The sequence below is a fragment of the Alosa pseudoharengus genome, unplaced genomic scaffold, assembly GCF_046254945.1.
Source record: "Alosa pseudoharengus isolate Yale_2024_CS ecotype anadromous, Long Island Sound unplaced genomic scaffold, YU_APseudo_1.1 YU_APseudo_1.1_scf_11, whole genome shotgun sequence".
Classification (NCBI taxonomy): domain Eukaryota; kingdom Metazoa; phylum Chordata; class Actinopteri; order Clupeiformes; family Clupeidae; genus Alosa; species Alosa pseudoharengus.
This window is the reverse complement of record NW_027468576.1, coordinates 41687012-41707708: the sequence shown is the minus strand read 5'-3', so window position 1 is coordinate 41707708 and position 20697 is coordinate 41687012. Positions and strand designations below refer to the sequence as shown.

General features: G+C 43.9%; 1 protein-coding gene across 1 annotated transcript in view; it reads right to left on the bottom strand.

Annotated features, from left to right (window-relative positions):
* LOC143114158 (5-hydroxytryptamine receptor 3A) overlaps positions 1-20697 on the bottom strand; it is a 29731-nt gene that overhangs the window by 8764 nt on the left and 270 nt on the right. Inside the window, exons 2-7 of the mRNA XM_076275645.1 lie at positions 20029-20192; positions 19288-19332; positions 19011-19120; positions 18729-18898; positions 17738-17898; positions 15587-15797 (exon numbers count right to left, since the gene is read on the bottom strand). Of these exons, the coding sequence (XP_076131760.1) occupies positions 15587-15797; positions 17738-17898; positions 18729-18898; positions 19011-19120; positions 19288-19332; positions 20029-20192 (861 nt within the window). The remainder of the gene's footprint in view (positions 1-15586; positions 15798-17737; positions 17899-18728; positions 18899-19010; positions 19121-19287; positions 19333-20028; positions 20193-20697) is intronic.

The window sequence follows — 20697 nt, the reverse complement described above, 5'->3', positions numbered from 1 at the left end:
AAAAATGTGGGCGGGGAAAGTGGTTGAGCACTGCTCTCCCATGCCCACATCCACGGCTGAAGTGCCCTTGAGTAAGGCACCTAACCCCTCATTGATCCCCGAGCGCCGTTGTAGCAGACAGCTCACTGCTCCGGGTTGGTGTGTGCTTCACCTCACTGTGTGCTTCACCTCACTGTGTGTTCACTGTGCTTCACTAATTCGCGGATTGGGAGACCAAATTTCCCTCACGGGATCAAAAGAGTACTTACTTACTAACTTATTTACTATTTGGGCAGGTCTCTCGGCACACTGCCTGATCTTTTCCTCCTAATCTTAATGTAGCCTCTTGTTTTAGTGTTACCGTTTACTTTGAGAAAGTCACCAGGTCCCCCTGGTTGAAAAACATCCCAAAGGAATAATTTTCTCACCCCCACAATTGAAATGGACATGGTGTCATTCAATCTCAGGCCATGTCCCTGGGTCAAAAAAATCCAGCGAAAGCTAAATTCATTGTCCAGGTGTGGCCTTGGGGCAGCCGTGGCCCACTGGTTAGCACTCTGGACTTGTAACCGGAGGGTTGCTGGTTCGAGCCCCGACCAGTGGGCCGCGGCTGAAGTGCCCTTGAGCAAGGCCCCTAACCCCTCACTGCTCCCCGAGTAATCTGACCCAACCCTGCCTTTATCTTATAACTCCTTGTCTGAGCGACTAACAGGCCTATGGTTTTTAAAAGTCAGATGTTCCCTGACAAAGACATTCGAAAATTAAGAATGTTTATTGACTTGAAAAATACACTAATTTTTGCAAACTCCCTTCATTCAACCCTTGAAGACATCGCGGTCTGGTGCGCTATGTAGATAGTTTCTCGTACCATTTAATTTCTCAGAATGTAGGTCTACTAGGCCTACAATAACGTCATTACCAAATACATCTTTTATTTTTAGTTGATCATCCACAAAGAGTAGCATAGGCCTACTGTGCACAGTGCACTGACGACTGTAGCAGCCCAAGGTTGTTGTAGATGAGAGGCAACCCCTTGTTTCAGATAGCCTGGACAACATGTTACCTGGGTGTTGCCTACGTTATTAATTAATGGTAGGCTACAATAGTTAATTGATTTGCGTAACATATTAGTTGGCTCAAAGAGTAGGGAATCAGGATGGAGAGAGTCACGCGTGTGTTGCTTTTGCGGGATCGAATCCAGTTTAATGCTAGTTTTCAAAACATATATTTTACATGTCTTTTGTCCGAGTGGCTGTAATGTAGCCGAGTGCTCATGGCGTATGAAAAGCGACTTCAAACCGCCTAAACAACTTGTTTGTGAATGTCTGACAACTGCTGCAGCGCATGCATGCGCAAGGAAACCAGTAGGTGGAGAAACCAGAAGGCACACAACACCGGAGAGCACGATTCATTGGCGCTTGCATGTTCGGCCGTATGTCTACGAGCGCACCTGCCTACCATCAGGCTACTCAGCTACTAGATGAAGAATTTCCCCTGTTTGTATGTGTAACCCACATAAATTGCACTGGGTTATTGACTGTAGTTGTAGCGTTTGCCCCCTGTCCATTAGGGGTCGCTGTGCTGCATGTGAACGAGTGCATTGCACATAGAGGAAGAGTCCACAACTGCGTTTTTTCCCCCTGAAGCTCATAGAGATATTGCGAGTGAAAGAAAGATTAAGATTTATCAACGTTTCGACACTTCACCGTTTATTTTTGAACTAATCCTTTGTTTAACTTTTTCAAGAAGACGTTTCCAGTTGAATTATTACTCCTGAAGATCGTTTGTGTCTTAAATCATTGAATCTCCGATTGTTTTTTTTGTTATTGTGCATCTTCTGCCACGATTGAGAGAGAGAGAGAGATACGGCGAGCCATCCTAAGGACTGTGACCAGTGTGTGTGTCCGCCTACCTGTGATGCCTGTGGCCTGGACGCAACCTGTTCTGGATTACAGATAAGATTAAGATACACATCACTAATTTCCTACCCGGGTAGTGATTAATAAGGCCTTGTTTCATCTTTTTTTTTCCTTTACAAAAGTACGTACGAAGATCTCTTTTTTGCATTTTTCTACTTTTTCCCTTTTTTTTGAGGATTTAAAGGATACGTGAACATTGATATAGAAACATTGAACTCTGGGATTGGAATATTGAACTTTGGGGTTAAACTTTATTATATTGAACATTTTGTTACTGACTGACTTTACGCGACTGACTTTAAGGGGTTTTACATTTTTCTATTGTGGTTCAATATCTTTTCTTGTGTGTCATAATAAATGTTATTGTCTTTTTCTTCATCTAAATACTGGTCGTTGCCAATTCTCTCCCTATAGCCGAACCTAGCTCTGATAACTCTGGTAATATAGTAGTCCTATATATTGCGTTAAGTTAGAAGCGTTACATCCTTTTTCGTGGCGAGCCAGTCAGGAGAGTTTTGAGCACGACCTTTACCGTTAAATCAACATTTTTGCGTGTTTTGTAAGCATTACGTGAATTATCACTTTTTTTGTTACATTTAGTGAAATTGTTTAAATTTGAGACATGGATTTTGAGCAAAAGTATGGTGTTAAACGGGAGTGTTCTATCGCTTTATTCAGTGTTAATCACACTGATACTGATGCAGACATCACTGAAACTTTCGAAAAATACGGTAAGGTAGCTCAAATAGTGAGATTACCAAGCGAAGTAGACGGTAAGTGTTCTGCCATTGTTGAATTTGAATCTGACGTTGCAAGTGTTTCCATCGAGCCCCACTTTCCTTCTAGCATACAGAATATCACCGACACCACTGTAACATGGTACATAAAAAGTGTCGAAGCCCTCATGCTGACAGCCCAAGACTCTAGCGACTCTAGTGACTCTAGCATCCTAGATGACAGTAGCGACGCTGACTCTGTCCATAGTGCCACTCCCCTCATAACTAGATCTAGAAAGACCCCCATGTCTACGAAACCCTACTTAGAGACACCGAAGCAGACCAAGACGAAACCCCGTGCTGTGGCCAAGCAGAGCGATACGCCCCCTACATCCGAGGAGCTGGACGAAAACATGCTGAACCCGCCAGAGGTGAGACGCATTGTCGTTGAACATGTTATAAAGAACAATGCCCCACAATCCCAGAACCAGTCTAAGTGGTTGCGCTCCTTCTCAGGCAAAGTGCCAAAGCCACCAGGCGAAGCTGACTTTGAAACATGGCTGCTCCATGTCGAACTGATGTCGCATGATCAAACCTCGATTGAGGTACAGCGAAGGAAAATTCTGGAAAGCTTGCTTCCCCCAGCGTCAGATGTTGTGAGGCAGCTAGGTTCATCTGCCCACCCTAGAGACTACACTAGGCTTTTGGAGTCTGCTTATGGCATCGTTGAAGATGGTGAAGAGATTTTTGCTAAGTTTCTCAATACGAATCAAGACCCTGGTGAAAAGGCTTCCAGCTACCTGCAGAGGCTGCAAACTCTGCTAAGCACTGCTGTGAAAAGAGGCGGAGTCAAGCCGTCTGCTGTCAACCGCCACTTGATGAAGCAGTTTAAGCGTGGTTGCTGGGACCATGACCTTGTCCTGCAGCTGGAGCTGAAAAGTGAAAAGTCCCTCGATTTTGCTGACCTCCTGCTGCAATTAAGAACTGAGGAAGACAGGAGAGCAACCAAGCTTGACCGCATGAACCGCCACTTGGGGTCATCCAAAACCAAAACCTCAATGAACGCTCAGAGTGTGGTGAACACCACCTGCGTCTCTGAATACAATGCCAATACACTACAAGCATACGCACTGGAAACTGAGAATCTGAGGAAACAAGTTGCCGCGCTGCAAATGCAGCTTGACTCCAAGAAACATAGAAAAGAAAAGAAACAAAGACCTGCAGTCCCCCAGTCTGCCCTGAACCAACCCACAATCCAAGCAGAGGCTCAAGTCCACAGAGCAACTTCTCAGGTTACACCCAGACCTCAGCCCAAGGCCTGGTTTTGCTTTCGATGTGGAGGTGATGGCCACATAGCCAAAGCTTGTGAGAACCCCCTGAACAAGGCTGCTGTCGACCTCAAGTATAAGGAATTGAAGGTGAAGCAGGATGAGTGGGCAGCTAAGTACGGTCTTCATTTAAACTGAGCATGGCTTCTGGAGAGGGGCATCCTGAAGCCATTGAAAGAGACACTAGTCCCAAAGAAAAGAAAAAAGCCAAAAGTTGCTCCCTTATGCCCACAAGAGAGGAGCTCATGACTGGATTAGTCGGCTCAAGGTCCATGGTTAGTGTCACCATCGGAGGAATCCAGCATGAGTGTCTAATTGATTCAGGTTCACAAGTGACCACGGTCTCACAGTCATTTCACGAAACCTACTTACCTTCTCATCCAGTATGTCCCTTAGACGACATAATCGATGTGGAGGGAGCAGCAGGCCAGCGTGTGCCTTATACAGGCTACATTGAAGTTGACATAACATTCCCTGAAACTTTTATTGGTAGGCCCAAGACTGTAACCGCCTTGGCCCTCATTGTCCCTGATTACAGTGCCATCTCCGTCCTTGTTGGCACTAATGCCCTGGACCTTTTGTATGAAGGCTTCAATGAAAGTGCCAGTGCGCCTGTTCAAGAAACCTGTGCATATGCTGTTCTCGTCAAGCACCTTCGCAGTCTGTACAAGAGCAAAACTGCACACAATGACAGAGTGGGTGTCGTCAAACTCTTGCACAAGAAAGCTGTAGTCATCCCACCAGGCCAAAGAATGGTGTTAGACGGCTACACAAGAAACGTCAATAGCTTTCCTGAGGCCCCCTTGCTCGTTGACTTCCCCTCTCGTTCACTACCAAGTGGGCTGACATTTTGCTCTTACATCATGTCAAGCCCCAGGAAGACATCTTTCAAAGTCCCTGTCTTGCTGAAGAACGAAACAACACATGACGTCACAGTGCCAACACACTGCACTTTGGCAAACCTCACAACTCCACTTTCAATTTCTCCACTAACCTCCCTGAAGGATGAAGGCCCAACCGGGTACGCTGAGCCTGAACACCCTGTGACTGCTGAGAGCCCCATTGCCTTCGACCTCAGTGATTCACCTCTCTCTGAGGAGTGGAAAGAAAGGATCGAGAAAAAAATGAATTCAATTCCAGAAGTTTTCGCAAGAGGTGACCTTGACTATGGACATACAACAGCAGTCAAGCACAAAATCCGCCTCTCTGATCCAACACCCTTCAAGCAGAGGGTGAGGCCTATCCACCCGTCCGATTATGAAGCCGTCCGTCTCCACCTGAAAGAGCTGTATGATGCCAACATCATAAGAGAGTCTGAAAGTCCGTTCGCATCACCTGTCGTCATCGTAAAGAAGAAGAGTGGCAAGATTCGACTATGCGTTGACTACAGGAAATTGAATCTACAGACAATCAAAGATGCTTACGCTTTGCCGAACATCGAGGAAACCTTTGCAGCTCTAACAGGGTCCAAATGGTTCTCCGTAATGGATTTGAAGTCAGGCTTCTACCAGGTGGAAATGGAAGAGGACGATAAACCCAAAACCGCCTTCGTCACGCCCATGGGATTTTGGGAATTCAATAGGATGCCTCAGGGAGTAACCAACGCTCCGAGCACCTTCCAGAGAGTCATGGAGAAATGCATGAGTTCCCTAAACTTGAAGGAAGTTCTTGTTTTCTTAGACGACCTCATTGTTTTCTCAGAAACCCTTGAACAGCACGAAGAGCGGCTTATGAGAGTCTTGCACCGTCTAAAAGAATTCGGGCTCAAGTTATCGCCTGAGAAATGTCATTTTTTCAGGAAGTCAGTGAAATAATTGGGACATGTTGTCTCGGAGAATGGAGTTGAAACTGACCCTGATAAGATTTCAGCACTCACCACTTGGCCCAGGCCAAACAATATCAGGGAGCTCAAGTCTTTTCTCGGGTTCACGGGCTATTACAGAAGGTTCATCAAAGACTTTTCGAAAATAGCAAAGCCCCTCAATGATCTGACTGCCGGCTATGTCCCTGCAAGGAAAAAGAACAAAACCAAGTCCTTCACAAATGCAGACCTCAAGTCACCTTTTGCAGAAAAGTGGACGTCTAAGTGTGAGGAAGCCTTTAAAACCCTCATTGAAAAGTTGACTACTGCCCCGATCCTTGGCTTTGCCAATTCAAGCTTACCTTACATACTACACACTGACGCGAGCCTTCATGGTCTTGGGGCAGCCCTGTATCAGCAACAAGATGGACAGATGAAAGTCATAGCCTATGCCAGTAGAGGACTGTCAAAATGCGAGCGAAGATACCCCACTCACAAGCTTGAGTTTCTTGCCCTTAAGTGGGCTATAACCGACAAGCTGTCAGACTACCTCTACGGAACTGAGTTCACCGTTGTTACGGACAACAATCCCTTAACTTACGTACTGTCGTCTGCCAAACTTGACGCTGCCGGACATCGGTGGCTTGCCGCCCTGTCCAACTTCAACTTCAACATCCAGTACCGGGCTGGCAAGAGAAACCAGGACGCCGACGGTCTGTCCAGGCGCCGCCATGACTGCGAACAGGCAGATTCCAGTGCTGAGGCCGAAGACAACCGAGTGCAGCAGTTCCTGACTAGGTTCATGAGGGAGGAAAGCGACGCCACCTTCCCTCAAGAAGCAGTCAAAGCTGTTTGCCAGAGACACAACCTAGAAAAGCCCTGTAACACAGAGGAAGACAGTAACTACTTACCTGTGATCGTCGAGTCCCTTGCCATTGATGCAAGCGCTATCCCGCCCGAGTTCATCCACACTGATTTGCTTCCAGGGTCTAGCACCCTCCCCAGAATGTCACAGCTGGAATGGGCTGCTGAGCAAAGAGCTGACCCAGTAATCAGCAAGGTCATTGACATTGTCACTGCAGGAAAGCGGCTTTCATACCGGGTGAGGCAGAAAGAGGACAGAGAAGTCCAACTGATGCTACGAGTTCAGGATCAACTTGTCATTGACAATGCCGTCCTCTATCGTAAGAGAGTGAGCAAGAGTGGGCCATTGTTTCAACTTGTTCTTCCCAAGAAGTATCGTGAGACGGCTCTTGAAAGTCTACACGACCTAGTTGGCCACATGGGATTCGAAAGAACGATTGATCTTGTCCGCATGCGTTTCTATTGGCCGAGGATGGCCATGGACGTAGATGCAAAAGTAAAAACCTGTGAGAGATGCGTTCGTCGCAAAGCAAAAGCTGAGAAGACAGCTCGTCTTGTAAACATTCGGACCAGCAGACCCCTAGAACTAGTCTGCATGGACTACTTGTCCTTGGAGCCTGATGGCCGTGGGACGAAGAACATCCTCGTCATCACTGACCATTTTACTAAGTACGCTGTCGCCGTACCAACCGCTGACCAAAAGGCCAAGACAGTAGCCAAAGCTTTGTGGAACCAGTTTTTTGTCCATTATGGCCTGCCCGAGCGTCTGCATAGCGACCAGGGTCGCGACTTTGAGTCTGCAGTGATCCAAGACCTCTGCCTTCTCCTAGGGATTAAAAAGACAAGAACTACTCCCTACCATCCGCGTGGTAATCCGGTAGAACGGTTTAACCGTACGCTTTTGGAGATGCTGGGTACCCTTGAAGAGGAAAACAAAGTCAAGTGGCGTGACTATGTTCAACCTTTAGTGCATGCGTACAATTGCACCAAAAATGACACAACAGGCTTTTCCCCCTACCAGCTGATGTTTGGGAGACAGCCAAGCTTACCTATCGATGTTGCATTTGGCCTTAACCCAGCTGGTCAGAGCAGAGTTACTCACACAGACTATGTGAAACGTCTCAAGGAGAACCTGAAAGAGAGTTACAAAATTGCAATTCAAAACAGTGAGAAAATCGCCCTGAAAAACAAAGAAAGGTACGACATGAAAGTAAGAGAAACTGTCCTGGAAGAAGGAGACCGTGTCCTGGTCAAGAACGTCGGATTGAGGGAAAAAACACAAGATAGCGGATCGTTGGAGCCAAACCGTTTACAAAGTGGTGAAGCGCATCAATGATTCTCCTGTCTATGTCGTTGCCCCAGTGAACTCTGATGGTCCCGAGAGGACGCTGCATCGTGACTTACTTTTACCTTGTGGCTTCCTAGCGCCATCCATCGAAGCAGAAGTGACTCAGTGCAAGCCAAAGAAAACAGCAGCCCAACCCGCTCAAAGTCCAGCATGTGAGGAGGGAGAGCTGTTGAGAGATCCCTGTGAAAGTGAGGAAGAACAAGTCATTGACTATCGTGTCCCTGACACTACTTACCCGTCGATCACTATTGTGCACGAAATCCCTCAGACCAAAGCAACTCGTTCAGTGAATCCCGCACAGTCAGACCTCCGACCTGAAGCCGAGGTGTTTCAGCCTGCGGCATGTCCACAACAAGACCCTGGCGCGGATGAGTCTTCCAACTCAAGTGAAGACGAGCCGAAAGAGAGTGAATTGTCTACTGATGTAGAAGAATCGGTTGCTGATGTAGAAGAGGAGAAGGAGACGACAAACCTTGTGGAAGAGGAGAATGAGTTGGAAACAGTGCCTGAAACAGAAGAAAGAGTTGAGCAGAAATCTATGGGAAACACAAACCCTGATGAGTCATCCGAACAGGAATCCAGACTGGATGATGTCCAAGAGGGAGAAGATCCAGGAGACACAGAAGTGAGACGATCAGCTATACAGAGAGCAGAGCCTGACCGACTGACATACCGGACGTTAGGAAATCCCCTGACGTTAGTAATGCAGTCTTTATTTAAGGGACTTGACCACGCTTTTACTAAAGCTTTAGACTTAACTCCAGTGATTACTCCCACTCACTTAGACGTAAGTCACTGCAGGCACGATTTGATTTAGTAGTACATGCAGAGGCGCATGCACATTCAGGAGGGGAGGATGTAACCCACATAAATTGCACTGGGTTATTGACTGTAGTTGTAGCGTTTGCCCCCTGTCCATTAGGGGTCGCTGTGCTGCATGTGAACGAGTGCATTGCACATAGAGGAAGAGTCCACAACTGCGTTTTTTCCCCCTGAAGCTCATAGAGATATTGCGAGTGAAAGAAAGATTAAGATTTATCAACGTTTCGACACTTCACCATTTATTTTTGAACTAATCCTTTGTTTAACTTTTTCAAGAAGACGTTTCCAGTTGAATTATTACTCCTGAAGATCGTTTGTGTCTTAAATCATTGAATCTCCGATTGTTTTTTTTGTTATTGTGCATCTTCTGCCACGATTGAGAGAGAGAGAGAGATACGGCGAGCCATCCTAAGGACTGTGACCAGTGTGTGTGTCCGCCTACCTCTGATGCCTGTGGCCTGGACGCAACCTGTTCTGGATTACAGATAAGATTAAGATACACATCACTAATTTCCTACCCGGGTAGTGATTAATAAGGCCTTGTTTCATCTTTTTTTTTCCTTTACAAAAGTACGTACGAAGATCTCTTTTTTGCATTTTTCTACTTTTTCCCTTTTTTTTGAGGATTTAAAGGATACGTGAACATTGATATAGAAACATTGAACTCTGGGATTGGAATATTGAACTTTGGGGTTAAACTTTATTATATTGAACATTTTGTTACTGACTGACTTTACGCGACTGACTTTAAGGGGTTTTACATTTTTCTATTGTGGTTCAATATCTTTTCTTGTGTGTCATAATAAATGTTATTGTCTTTTTCTTCATCTAAATACTGGTCGTTGCCAATTCTCTCCCTATAGCCGAACCTAGCTCTGATAACTCTGGTAATATAGTAGTCCTATATATTGCGTTAAGTTAGAAGTGTTACATATGTTCACTCCAAGTTGGCCTACCATAACTTACCAACTCTGCACTGTAGACCCTAAACTGGCTATTTATATTTTCCTGTGAAATAAGCAAATGTATTTGTTCAACTTTATGAAGCAGAATGCACTAGGCTACTTGGAACGTAACACATTTGACAAAGGACAGATGTATGTTGCTAGTGACAAAATATTAACTTTCAGTGTTTTACGATGTCTTTGTCATGGGGAAGTGTTTTCCCCCATGCATTTATTCTAGGCTACTGTCAGTGACTGCCGCGATAGAAGCGGGTTCTTTGTTTCGTTCACTTCAGTGACTGACGCGAGAGAAGCAGGGTCTTACAATGACCGACAAAGCCAAAATTACTCCTTTTGAAACAATAAGTGCCGCTTGACAGGGGGGATCCCAAGCAGCTTTCAGCCATAGGCTAAAGCTACTTTGAGAACATTTCCTAATTCACCCAACACTAATATTCAAAATGTTGAAAACTATTTCAGCATAGCCTATAAGCAGTTTAATTAAATGTAATGTTAGTTGTAAACAAACGGGCTACTTGGTGAGGCTTGGCCTCACAGATGCGCTCGTGCCTTAGATGGCAAGAAAAATATTCACGATATAGCCTAGGCTAAGCCTATTAACTGACCACCCGATTCACGTTGGCTGGGGGGCAGGGGGGCCATCAGACATTTGTGCCCAGTTAATCCGGCCCTGCCCCAGCGTCGGCGTCAAGGGCGGCCCATAGGGGGCCAGGCCCGTCCAACTGAGTTCTCTCCCTCACATAAAAAAATCTAAATATTATTATGCATGATTGAAATTAAATCCATATTGAACACTGATGTTGAACACTTACTACTCAAAATGAAACATGACATGTATCAACTATGCTACTGTTGATTATGTGCTTGCAAACTGCGTGATGCAAACTGCGCGATGAAAAGGGATTCTGCACACTCGGACTACTTTAAAGAACATTTTGAGGGATCACATAGCCTATGTGCAATGTTGTGATATTATCAGTATGTGTAATTTGCTTTTGAGCAGGATCTTACAAGAACATTTCGAAATTAATGGAAAGACACAGTGAAGCCTATAGCCTAGGCTTGTTAGTGGTGAGTCTGTTATAGCCTATACTTGTATTGTAGCCTATGCAACGCTATTCTATTAAAATTATTCTAAATGTTGTGTGCTAGTTTATTCAACGGCTATGACCGCTATGTTCTTGCACTATTTCCCCCCTTGATCACATTGATTCATTTATCCAAAAGGCTCGAAGGATGCTCTTTATTATATGGCAAAATAACGAATAAAAGTGAGGTGAGGTGCCCCCCCTGTCAGTGCTCATAGCCCCCCCCACCAGTTGCTCTCTGGCGCCGACGCTGCCCTGCCCACAACAAATCACACCTTCCCACCAGCTGTGACAGCTTAAAAGAAGTCGAGATCACAAGTCGAGATCACAGACCTATTCACAAACCGGTTTTGTGGCATTTCGCCTGTTTTGAAATCCTATGCGGCTACAGGATCTTGCAATCGTGAGGAAGCAATTTTGCATTGTAGGCATAACTAACATGCAATAACGCCACCAACAACAACCAAAACTAGGCTAATCATTGTCAACATGTAAATTAAATGTAACATTATTGTGAATCAAATTAAAATGTTCTCTTTTGCAAACGTAGGCATAGGCATAGTAACAGATTAGGTTTATTTAATAATGTTACAAAGATACTACATCAATCCATATGTTTCATTAGGCTACTAGGCTATTTGTTTTGCCTTACTCTTGATTCATTTAGGCTAGGCCTTTTTATTCAGTTATTCATCATCTTCTGTCCTTGTGTAGCGCACGCATTCTCAGACCTGTCACCTGCCACTCATCGTAAGGGAGGTGTTTGGAATCATTCCCGCGTTACAATCATCAGCCAATCAAGGTGGTCACTTCAGTCAAGCTCGTGCATGAGTAATAACGTCATCCATTGCAATGAACACTCACTCACTCTTAGTCAAAGATTCTAGAGCGCTCAGCTCCAGAATCTGTTCAGGAGTTGTCATTTTTCCTTACTAAGAGTAGCCTAGCCTAGGCTAGGTCTGAAAGGCTTTGTGAATAACTTAATAAGAGAAACTCCTAGCTAAAATATTTTATTGCTATTTAGGAGTAGCCTACTCCTAGTGGTAAGATAAAAGGCTTTGTGAATATGGCCCCTGGTGTCTAACCCAATGTTGACCACCTCACACATTTCTCTAGATTTTGCAACGACCTTACAATGACACAATGCCATAAAATGCCAGTTTTTAGGACACAGAACAATGTTTGTAATGATACCAGTTAGGCCTACGTTCAACAGTAACATAAGTGTAATGAGCTATTCATTGTCGAAGGTGCATGGTGAAGTGAAATTCTTACTTTGGAAAACAAACATTTGCCGATATCATTGGATAGGGGATAGCCTAGGCCTAGGCCTACTTGTTTATTTTTTACGAAGCCTACAATGGCCAGTTCAGACAAAGCCGAAATTACTCATTTTGAAACATTTGTATGGTTATATTGCTTGACTTAAATCCCAGAGAGTAGGCTACCGCACCCCACAGTGATGGCCCTAGCTAGTGGTCTTACGCGTTCAGTGTGGGGTAGGCTATAAACAAGCTGAGAATTTAGCGGTGTCACGTCTGCCTGTCACAGACGTGGGGAGCTGAAGCTTGGGATACAGTTACAGTAACAGTATTTTATTTTACTTCTTATGGAATATTTTTTTTTTTCACTTTTATAAAGGCTTTGTTTGAATGCTGTTGGAACAAATAGTAGTAGTTGATTATAAAGGCAACTTTCTGTTGCAATATTCTGTGTGTTCTGGACTGCAGGTAGCCTAACTTGTTAAGCCAGTGGTTCTCAAACTTTTTCTTTCATTCCCCACTTTGATCAAGGGGGCATTGACTGATGATAGTGGAGATAACATGTTATCCCGAGGCCTTTGCAAGTCAGCATCTCCGACGGTAGTCTACCCTATTAAAAATATAAGTTTTCGATGTCCCAAACGGAGAGCCATAGGCTACTTTATTGTTTTAACGATCTCTATGCTAGGCCTACTCACCAAAATGTAGGCATGGGAACATGATGAAGTATCCAACTGTCGTGTGTTAAATTATTGTGATTACAAGCCAGTGGTTTTCAAACATTATTCGTGACTCGGACACCTAACGAAATGCAACAGACTCATATCGTCTTTGCCGGCTGCAGAAGTTAGCCAAATATGAATGTAATTCTGCAGCATAAAGCAGATGTATTTGTTTATTGTACAGAAAAATAAAATGACATGTCAAGCAGTCAATTGACTACATTTTGTTATTGAATTCGTAGGCTGGGATTACTCTCGGCAACAATTATGTTTAATGGTAGATCCTGGGGCGGCAGGCAGAGCGATGTACAGTGGCAGAGCGACGCACAGTGGCTGAAAGTGGTACTAAAGCTTCACGCAGCTTCACGCCTCGTAATGCGCGACTGAAGTGGTCATTTGAAAGCGATGCCCACTGTACGTCTATTTTCCAAAGACAACATCTGGATATGACGCTGAGCATGTGCACTCAACTTCTTTGGTCGGCCATGGCGAGGCCTGTTCTGAGTGGAACCTGTCCTGTTAAACCGCTGTATGGTCTTGGCCACCGTGCTGCAGCTCAGCTTCAGGGTGTTGGCAATCTTCTTATATCCTAGCCATCTTTATGTAGAGCAACAATTATTTTTTTCAGAACCTCAGAGAGTTCTTTGTCATGAGGTGCCATGTTGAATTTCCAGTGACCAGTATGAGAGTGTGAGAGCGATAACACACCTGCTCCCCATTCACACCTGAGAACTTGTAACAGTAACAAGTCACATGACACTGGGGAGGGAAAATGGCTAATTGGGCCCAATTTGGACATTTTCACTTTCACTTCAGGGTTGTACTCACAAGCGGTTTAGACATTAATGGCTGCTTGTTGTGTTATTTTGAGGGGACAGTAAATTTACACTGTTACTGTATACAAGCTGTACACTGACTACTTTACATTCTAGCAAAGCGTCATCTCTTCAGTGTTGTCCCATGAAAAGACATAATAACATATTTACAAAAATATTAACTCAATTAATCCTCATGAGTTTTACATTTTGTTGATCACCGTCCACTCTCCGCATTGGACTCTCTCTCACACACACACACTTTGCGTGTAACACACTGGTACTATAATCACAGATAGTTTTGTCTCAACATGGTGTGTGTGAGAAAGGACATTTTGCATGTGTGTGTATTTGTGCGTGTGTGTGAGAGAGAGGGAGAGGCAGTATCAGTGAAGGTGTGAACTTTATTTGTAAGTGTGTGCATATGTGTTTGTGTGGTTGTGAATGTGTTTGTGAGAGAGTCAATGTGCATAGATGTGTGTGTGTGGTTGTGAATGTGTTTGTGAGAGAGTCAATGTGCATGTGTGTGTGTGTGTGAGAGAGAGATAGATAGAGAGAGAAAAGAGTGTTCAACATTGAGGGTAGACAGTGAGCAACATGTAAAACTCATGAGGACAACATAACTAGTGTCAAGCCTTAGAAACTACCTCCGACTACAGGAGGTGCAGCATACACTATAGCACTCTCTGCGGGCATATCTCCAGACCAGAGATTGGCTACTGCTACAAAATCCATCACTAGATGTCCTTGAGTGTGAATAGAAACAAGGAGAACATGATTATGCACCAGTCACACCAGATCCCATTGCACCAGACTACCTTCTGAAGTTTGTCAGCTGCAACTGTGCAGGCGTCTGTGACACTCTCAGGTGCTGCTGTAAAAAGCAAGGAGTCAACTGTATTTCTGCTTGTTGGAACTGTCATGGTAACTCTTGCCAGAACATCAACCAGCCAGAAGATAACAGGAGTGAGGAAGTGCAGGGGAGTTGAGGGATGAGGTTTGTTAAATTTTAAACTGATTAAGAAAATTTAGTTTTGTAATTGTTCAATAAAACCACTTGTTATGGATTTTTTTATGGACTTGGAGTAATTTTTACTCAAAACTAATGGCTGGGATAGATTCAGCACCCCTAAAAACCCCTAGTTAGACATCTCAAAAGCTAATATTGGTCAACACAAAATGTTTTCATTATTTTCGCCCAGTCTCTCTGGGCACCCCAAACCTAATGGGCTCTCCAGGTGTTTCCCCGAGGATTTGGCCGTGGATAAATTGGGAGGTGTTACTAGACACCTATAGGAACACATAGTAAAAAAAGCTATTGGTAAGAAATGTTTTTGCAGATTGGGGGAAAAAAGCCTAACTTTCCCTAACTACATCTCTGCTTTCAATTACGGTATAGGCTTAAACTCTTAAAGCAACACCAAAGAACTTTTCCTCTGTCGCACGCATGCAATTTGTTTATCCAACGGCTTTGTAAATAACGATGTCCATAGACAAGGTAGAATATGTTGCATGATTTTATGAAAGTAGGCTATTGCGACATCATGCAGGTCAAATTTGTAGTTTCTTATGTCTCATTCCATCGAACTACAGATCCGCTACCCGATCTGGCAAACTTACATAGTGCGGTTATAGCCGATAGAGGACCGCAAACAAATGCAGAAGTGCCGTTCACCCTGTTACGAGTTGATGAACCACAGAAACAATTTTGGAAACATTATTTTAAGGTACAAAAAACTCTTTGGTGTTGCTTTAACTCCACCCTTATTCCCTGGCCATTCTAGTCCGTTATATCTGTATTTATCTGTTTATTATATCATTAGTTTTATTTTGTACATCACTTTTGTGAGTGAACGCTTTGTTTAAATGTGCTTTATAAATAAATGTACTTGTACTTAAAGTCCCCTTCACAAAGACTGAGTCCATCTGAATTGCTGCTGTGCGCTGATGCTCTGACCTATGATGGGTGTTCCGTTTGCTGTGCTGGGCAGCAGGTCGTTCATGATGAGCAGGAAGACTGTGTAGCCCAGGATGAGGGTCATCTTGAAGGAGGCACGGTCCACACTGTGGGGCGGCAGGTAGAAGGACAGGATGTCGATGACCATGAGGAAGGAGCTGGGGATCAGGAGGTTGACCACATACAGGATAGGCCGTCTTTTTATCACCACCTACAGGGGGTGCAATGTCATGCAATGTGGGCAACCAGTGTTATGCATTATACACTCCCAAGGAATACAATAACCACTAAACAGAGAAAAAAGTGACGTTTCAAAACATCAGTCAAATAACTGCATTACCACTCCTCCAAGCTAGCCTGTAGAATGTAAAATGTAGGGTCTGGGCACTCACTGTTGGCAGTGCTCAGTCCGAGAGGCGGGATAATCGGTTGTCTTTCAAATTCCCTCTGCACGCAATAGGACAGCGCTATGAGTCCCATGCGTTTTCCCACCAGCGGAGCTAGTTGGCTAGTTCAAACTTTTGCCAACTAAAAAAAAAAAAAGCTTAACTCGTGTCACGCTGTTCGCCAACAGCAACATTTATCTTCTTTGTTTTCAAGTAGCAGGGAATTCAAGCCAAACCGTTGCAACTCTGCCATCAATCATTATGTTAAGCCCGTCTAAAATCTCTATACACAATTTTGATTGGCCTGATAGAAGTTTAATTTTTCCAGCTCACAAGCCAACGGAGAGTTGCTAGACTAGCCATGCTTGCTATTGAGCTTTGGTGCATCCTACTTCTATCAATGGTCCTTGAGATGCTTCTACAACTTGATTGGAGTCCACCTGTGCCTAAATGAATTCACTGGACATTATTGTAGCATCGGTGGATGTACATGTCTGATGTTGAATGAGTGTCTCCAAGAATGCAGTGTGAGTATATGCTATAATGTGTAATGTCGGTTATAGTAGTTGTATTTGCGTTTACCATGTTGTGTATTTGTTAGCGTGTTAGTCTCTTTGGTTGTAACTCATGTGTTTATCCTCGTGTTGATGTGTGTGGTAAACCCTTATTGTGTGTTACATGTGCGGCTGAGACTACCCCTGTGTTGCCCTATGTAGTTGTCTGAGTCTGTCTGTGTTTTGCATTGATGCCTGTTCTAATAAATGGCCGTCCTGGCCAAAGGTGATTCTTGTCTGTGGGTGAGATCTCAGATCGCTACATTATGTTTATATAAGGTCTCACAGTTGATGTGTATGTCAGAGTGAAAACCAAGCCACAAGGTCGAGATAATTGTCCGTAGACCTGCAAGACAGGGTTGTGTCAAGACAGATCTGGGGAAGGATACATGAAAATGTCTGCAGCATTGAAAGTGCCCAAGAGCACGATAGCCTCCATCATTCTCAACTGGAAAAGTTTGGAGCAACCAACAGTCTTCCTACATCTGGCCGCTCAGCCAAACTGAGTAATCCGGGACGAAGGGCCTTCCAGAGTTCCTTGCAAGCGTCTTAACAAAGGGTATTTTATTATCTTTGTAATCTTTTATTTCTTACAAATTTACAAAACACTCCAAACACCTGACTTTTTTCTGGAGTATTGTAGTGTGTATATTGTTGAGAAAAAAATGAATTGAATCCATTTTAAGATGAGTCTGAAACATAACGAAATGTGGAAAACTTGAAAGGGTCTGAAAACTTTCTGGTTGCACTGTACATACAGACACATTTACAGAAGGCCTATGTCTGGTCATTACAGACACATTTACAGAAGGCCTGTCTGTTCATTTCCGACACATTTACAGTAGGCCTATGTCTGTTCATTACAGACACATTTACAGAAGGCTTATGTCTGTTCAATTACCAATATGGAATTAGCTACATGGAAGCCTTGTTGCTAATATTTAAGTGGTTGAACTGGTACAGCAAAGTGCTGATACCACCAAGGCCCTCCCATCAACCATACATGGGGATAGATAGCATGAACATGGGGATAGATAGCATGAACAGGGATAGATATGAACATGGGGATAGATAGCATGAACATGGGGATAGATATGAACATGGGGATAGATAGCATGAACATAGAGCTGGGTTTAAAGTCTAATAAATAAACCTGTAGATGTAAAAATCCAAACATAATGTATTATTTAGTCTTTCATTCTCTTTTTTACCCAGAATGTGATGATGTCCCACTCGTCGATCCCAAACTGCAGGATGCTGGACTCCCCCAGGATGACCACCAGCTCCCACTCACCACTGGCCTCTAGGTACTGCTTTGAGTTCCCCGACATCTCCGCAAAGGACAGGGCCGGGCTCACCCTCACGTCCTTTACTGAGCACCAGGACAGGAGGAGGAAAGAGGAAGGAAAGGACTTGCTTAAAGTCTAGATTATGGGAAAGGACTCGCTTAAAGTCTAGATTATGGGTTGGACATGCTTAAAGTCTAGATTATAAGAAAGGACTCGCTTAAAGTCTAGATTATGGGAAAGGACTCGCCTAAAGTCTAGATTATGGGTTGGACTAGCTTGGCTAAGACCAAACCAAAGTGTAGATTATGGGTTGGACTAGCTTGGCTAAGACCACACCAATTCTCTGTTGAATGCAATGAACTCTCAGATTTGTGTGTTTGCCAGGCGATTGTTGCCAGGCGATTGTTGTACAGTTATCCATGAGAAACAAATACAAATGTACAGTATGACAGTCATCTGGCATGTGCACAATAAGAGCTTGATTCCACTTGATTTGGTTGATGAGGAAAATGGCATTCCATCTTGCTTGTGTGTGTGTGTATGTGTATAAGTAAGTATAAGTATATACTCTTTTGATCCCGTGTGGAAATTTGGTCTCTGCATTTATCCCAATCCGTGAATTAGTGAAACACACACAGCACACAGTGAACACACAGTGAGGTGAAGCACACACTAATCCCGGAGCAGTAGGCCATGGTGGTGGGTGTGTGTGTGTGTATGTGTGTGTGTGTGTGTGTGTCTTTAGAGACTGTAATGTCCTCTTGTGTGTGTGTTTGTGTGTGTATGTGTGTGTGTGTATTTAGAGACTGTAATGTCTACTTGTGTGTGTGTGTGTGTGTGTGTGTGTGTGTGTGTGTCTTTAGAGACTGTAATGTCCACTTGTGTGTGTGTGTGTATGTGTGTGTCCACTTGCTTGTGTGCATGTAGGACCCAAAGGTGAAGGTGCAGTTCTGGATGTCAAAAGGGAAGCTGAATATCTCCAGGTTGCAGGCGCTCACAAGCCTCAGCATGCGGTCGTAGCGTATGTGCCCCGTGTGGTTGACATACACAAACGGGCAGGCTTGGGACACGTCGTCATCCACGCTGAACCAAACAGAAAGGATACACACACACACACACACACACACACACAACGTGAGTAAAGCACTGCCACTTCTCTCTCTGTGAGATGAAATAAGGATACAGAGAAGCTCACAATTCATATACGATGATGTCAGGCATCCAGAGATCCTTCACCGGGAGGGAGATTTTAGTGACACCGTCACATTTGTGAGGATCCCATATGAGGAACTCATGGAACCAGTACTATGACGGGAAAAGACACACACACACACACACACACACACACACACACACACACACACACACACACACACACACACACACACAGTACGGTTACGAGTGTGAACTCAATACATGCAATGTGCAATACATGGCTTGTATGGTTCAAGCTGGGTGCAGTTCCTACTTACAAGTCTAAGCCAGAGGAACGTAGTGAGGATCTGTGTTTTCTCATTCTGTAAGATATGGTCAGATAAGGCAAAAGTTATGGTTCTATGTTTACCTTTGTCCAGTACTTATGTCCAGATCAACATAGAGATGGTTTTACTGAGCACAATTCTGCCGCTTTTCCCTGGTCAGAACTCCAGAGAGAGGAACTAGGAATCTGGACTGGATACTAGGAATCTGGGAATATTCTGTAATCTGGGGATATTCTGTAAAGAGGACTGCTCTGCTTTGAATTCTCCAACATGATTGGCTGTTATGGCAGGTTTACCAGGGGTATGGCTCAGAGCAGACACCTTTATCCAAAGCAGATTACAACATCATGACAATACACAATAACAGTAAGCAATATGTTAACTAAAATACATCGCAATATATTAACTAAGATACATCGCAATATATTAACTAACATACATCACAATATATTAACTAAGATACATCACAATATTAACTAACATACATCGAGCATTTATTATACTAAACGCTACAGTAAGACTGAAAGCAGCCTGGTGGTGCAGCAGTGCTCTGTTGAACTCCAGAGATTCCCTTCACATCGTCACAGACGTCACAGACAGCCCTTACTGGTGAACAACGTAAAGCCAACGTAAAGCCAAATCATAAACCCATCAGCTGAGTCACAGATGCCATGCTGGTACAACATACTACATGTCCACTGAAGCACACGCCATCACTCAGCAGTCACTCACCACACCAAGCACGGCATAGAGAGTGAAGGAGATGTTGGCGATGGTCGGGTTGCTGAGATTAACCGCTGGTCTGAAGTTTTTTCTGTCAAACACGTCCTGGAGCGACTCGTAAGTAGGTCCGCTGTGACCCTCACGACAACTCAGTTCACAGAGGCACACACACACTGAGGGAGAGGACACAGCCAAAGGTCAACTAATACAAATTAATTATAAAAGGTCAACTAATGCAAATTAATTATACAAGGTCAACTAATACAAATTAATTATAAAAGGTCAGCTAATACAAATTAATTATAGGACTGAAGCATCTCCTCTTTTGATTTAAAGAATACGCCAGGTTCAAAATCAAGAAATTTGAAGTCACGAGAATAGCAGAATAAATGAATAAGAGGATATTCATGCATACACACTGTACTATATGAAAAGTGAACCAAGAAATACCATCATCTTTTTTCATCGTCTGGTTTCTATGAAATGTCTGTTCTCTGAGGGAACACAGTGAGAGTCTCCTTATGTGAGCTGTGTCTCACAAATACCATCATCTCTTTTCATCAAAACGTCTGGTTTCTATGAAATGGCTGTTCTCTAACGGAACAGAGCGAAATACACTCCATATGTGAGCTGTCTGTTCTCTAACGGAACAGAGCGAAATACACTCCATATATGAGC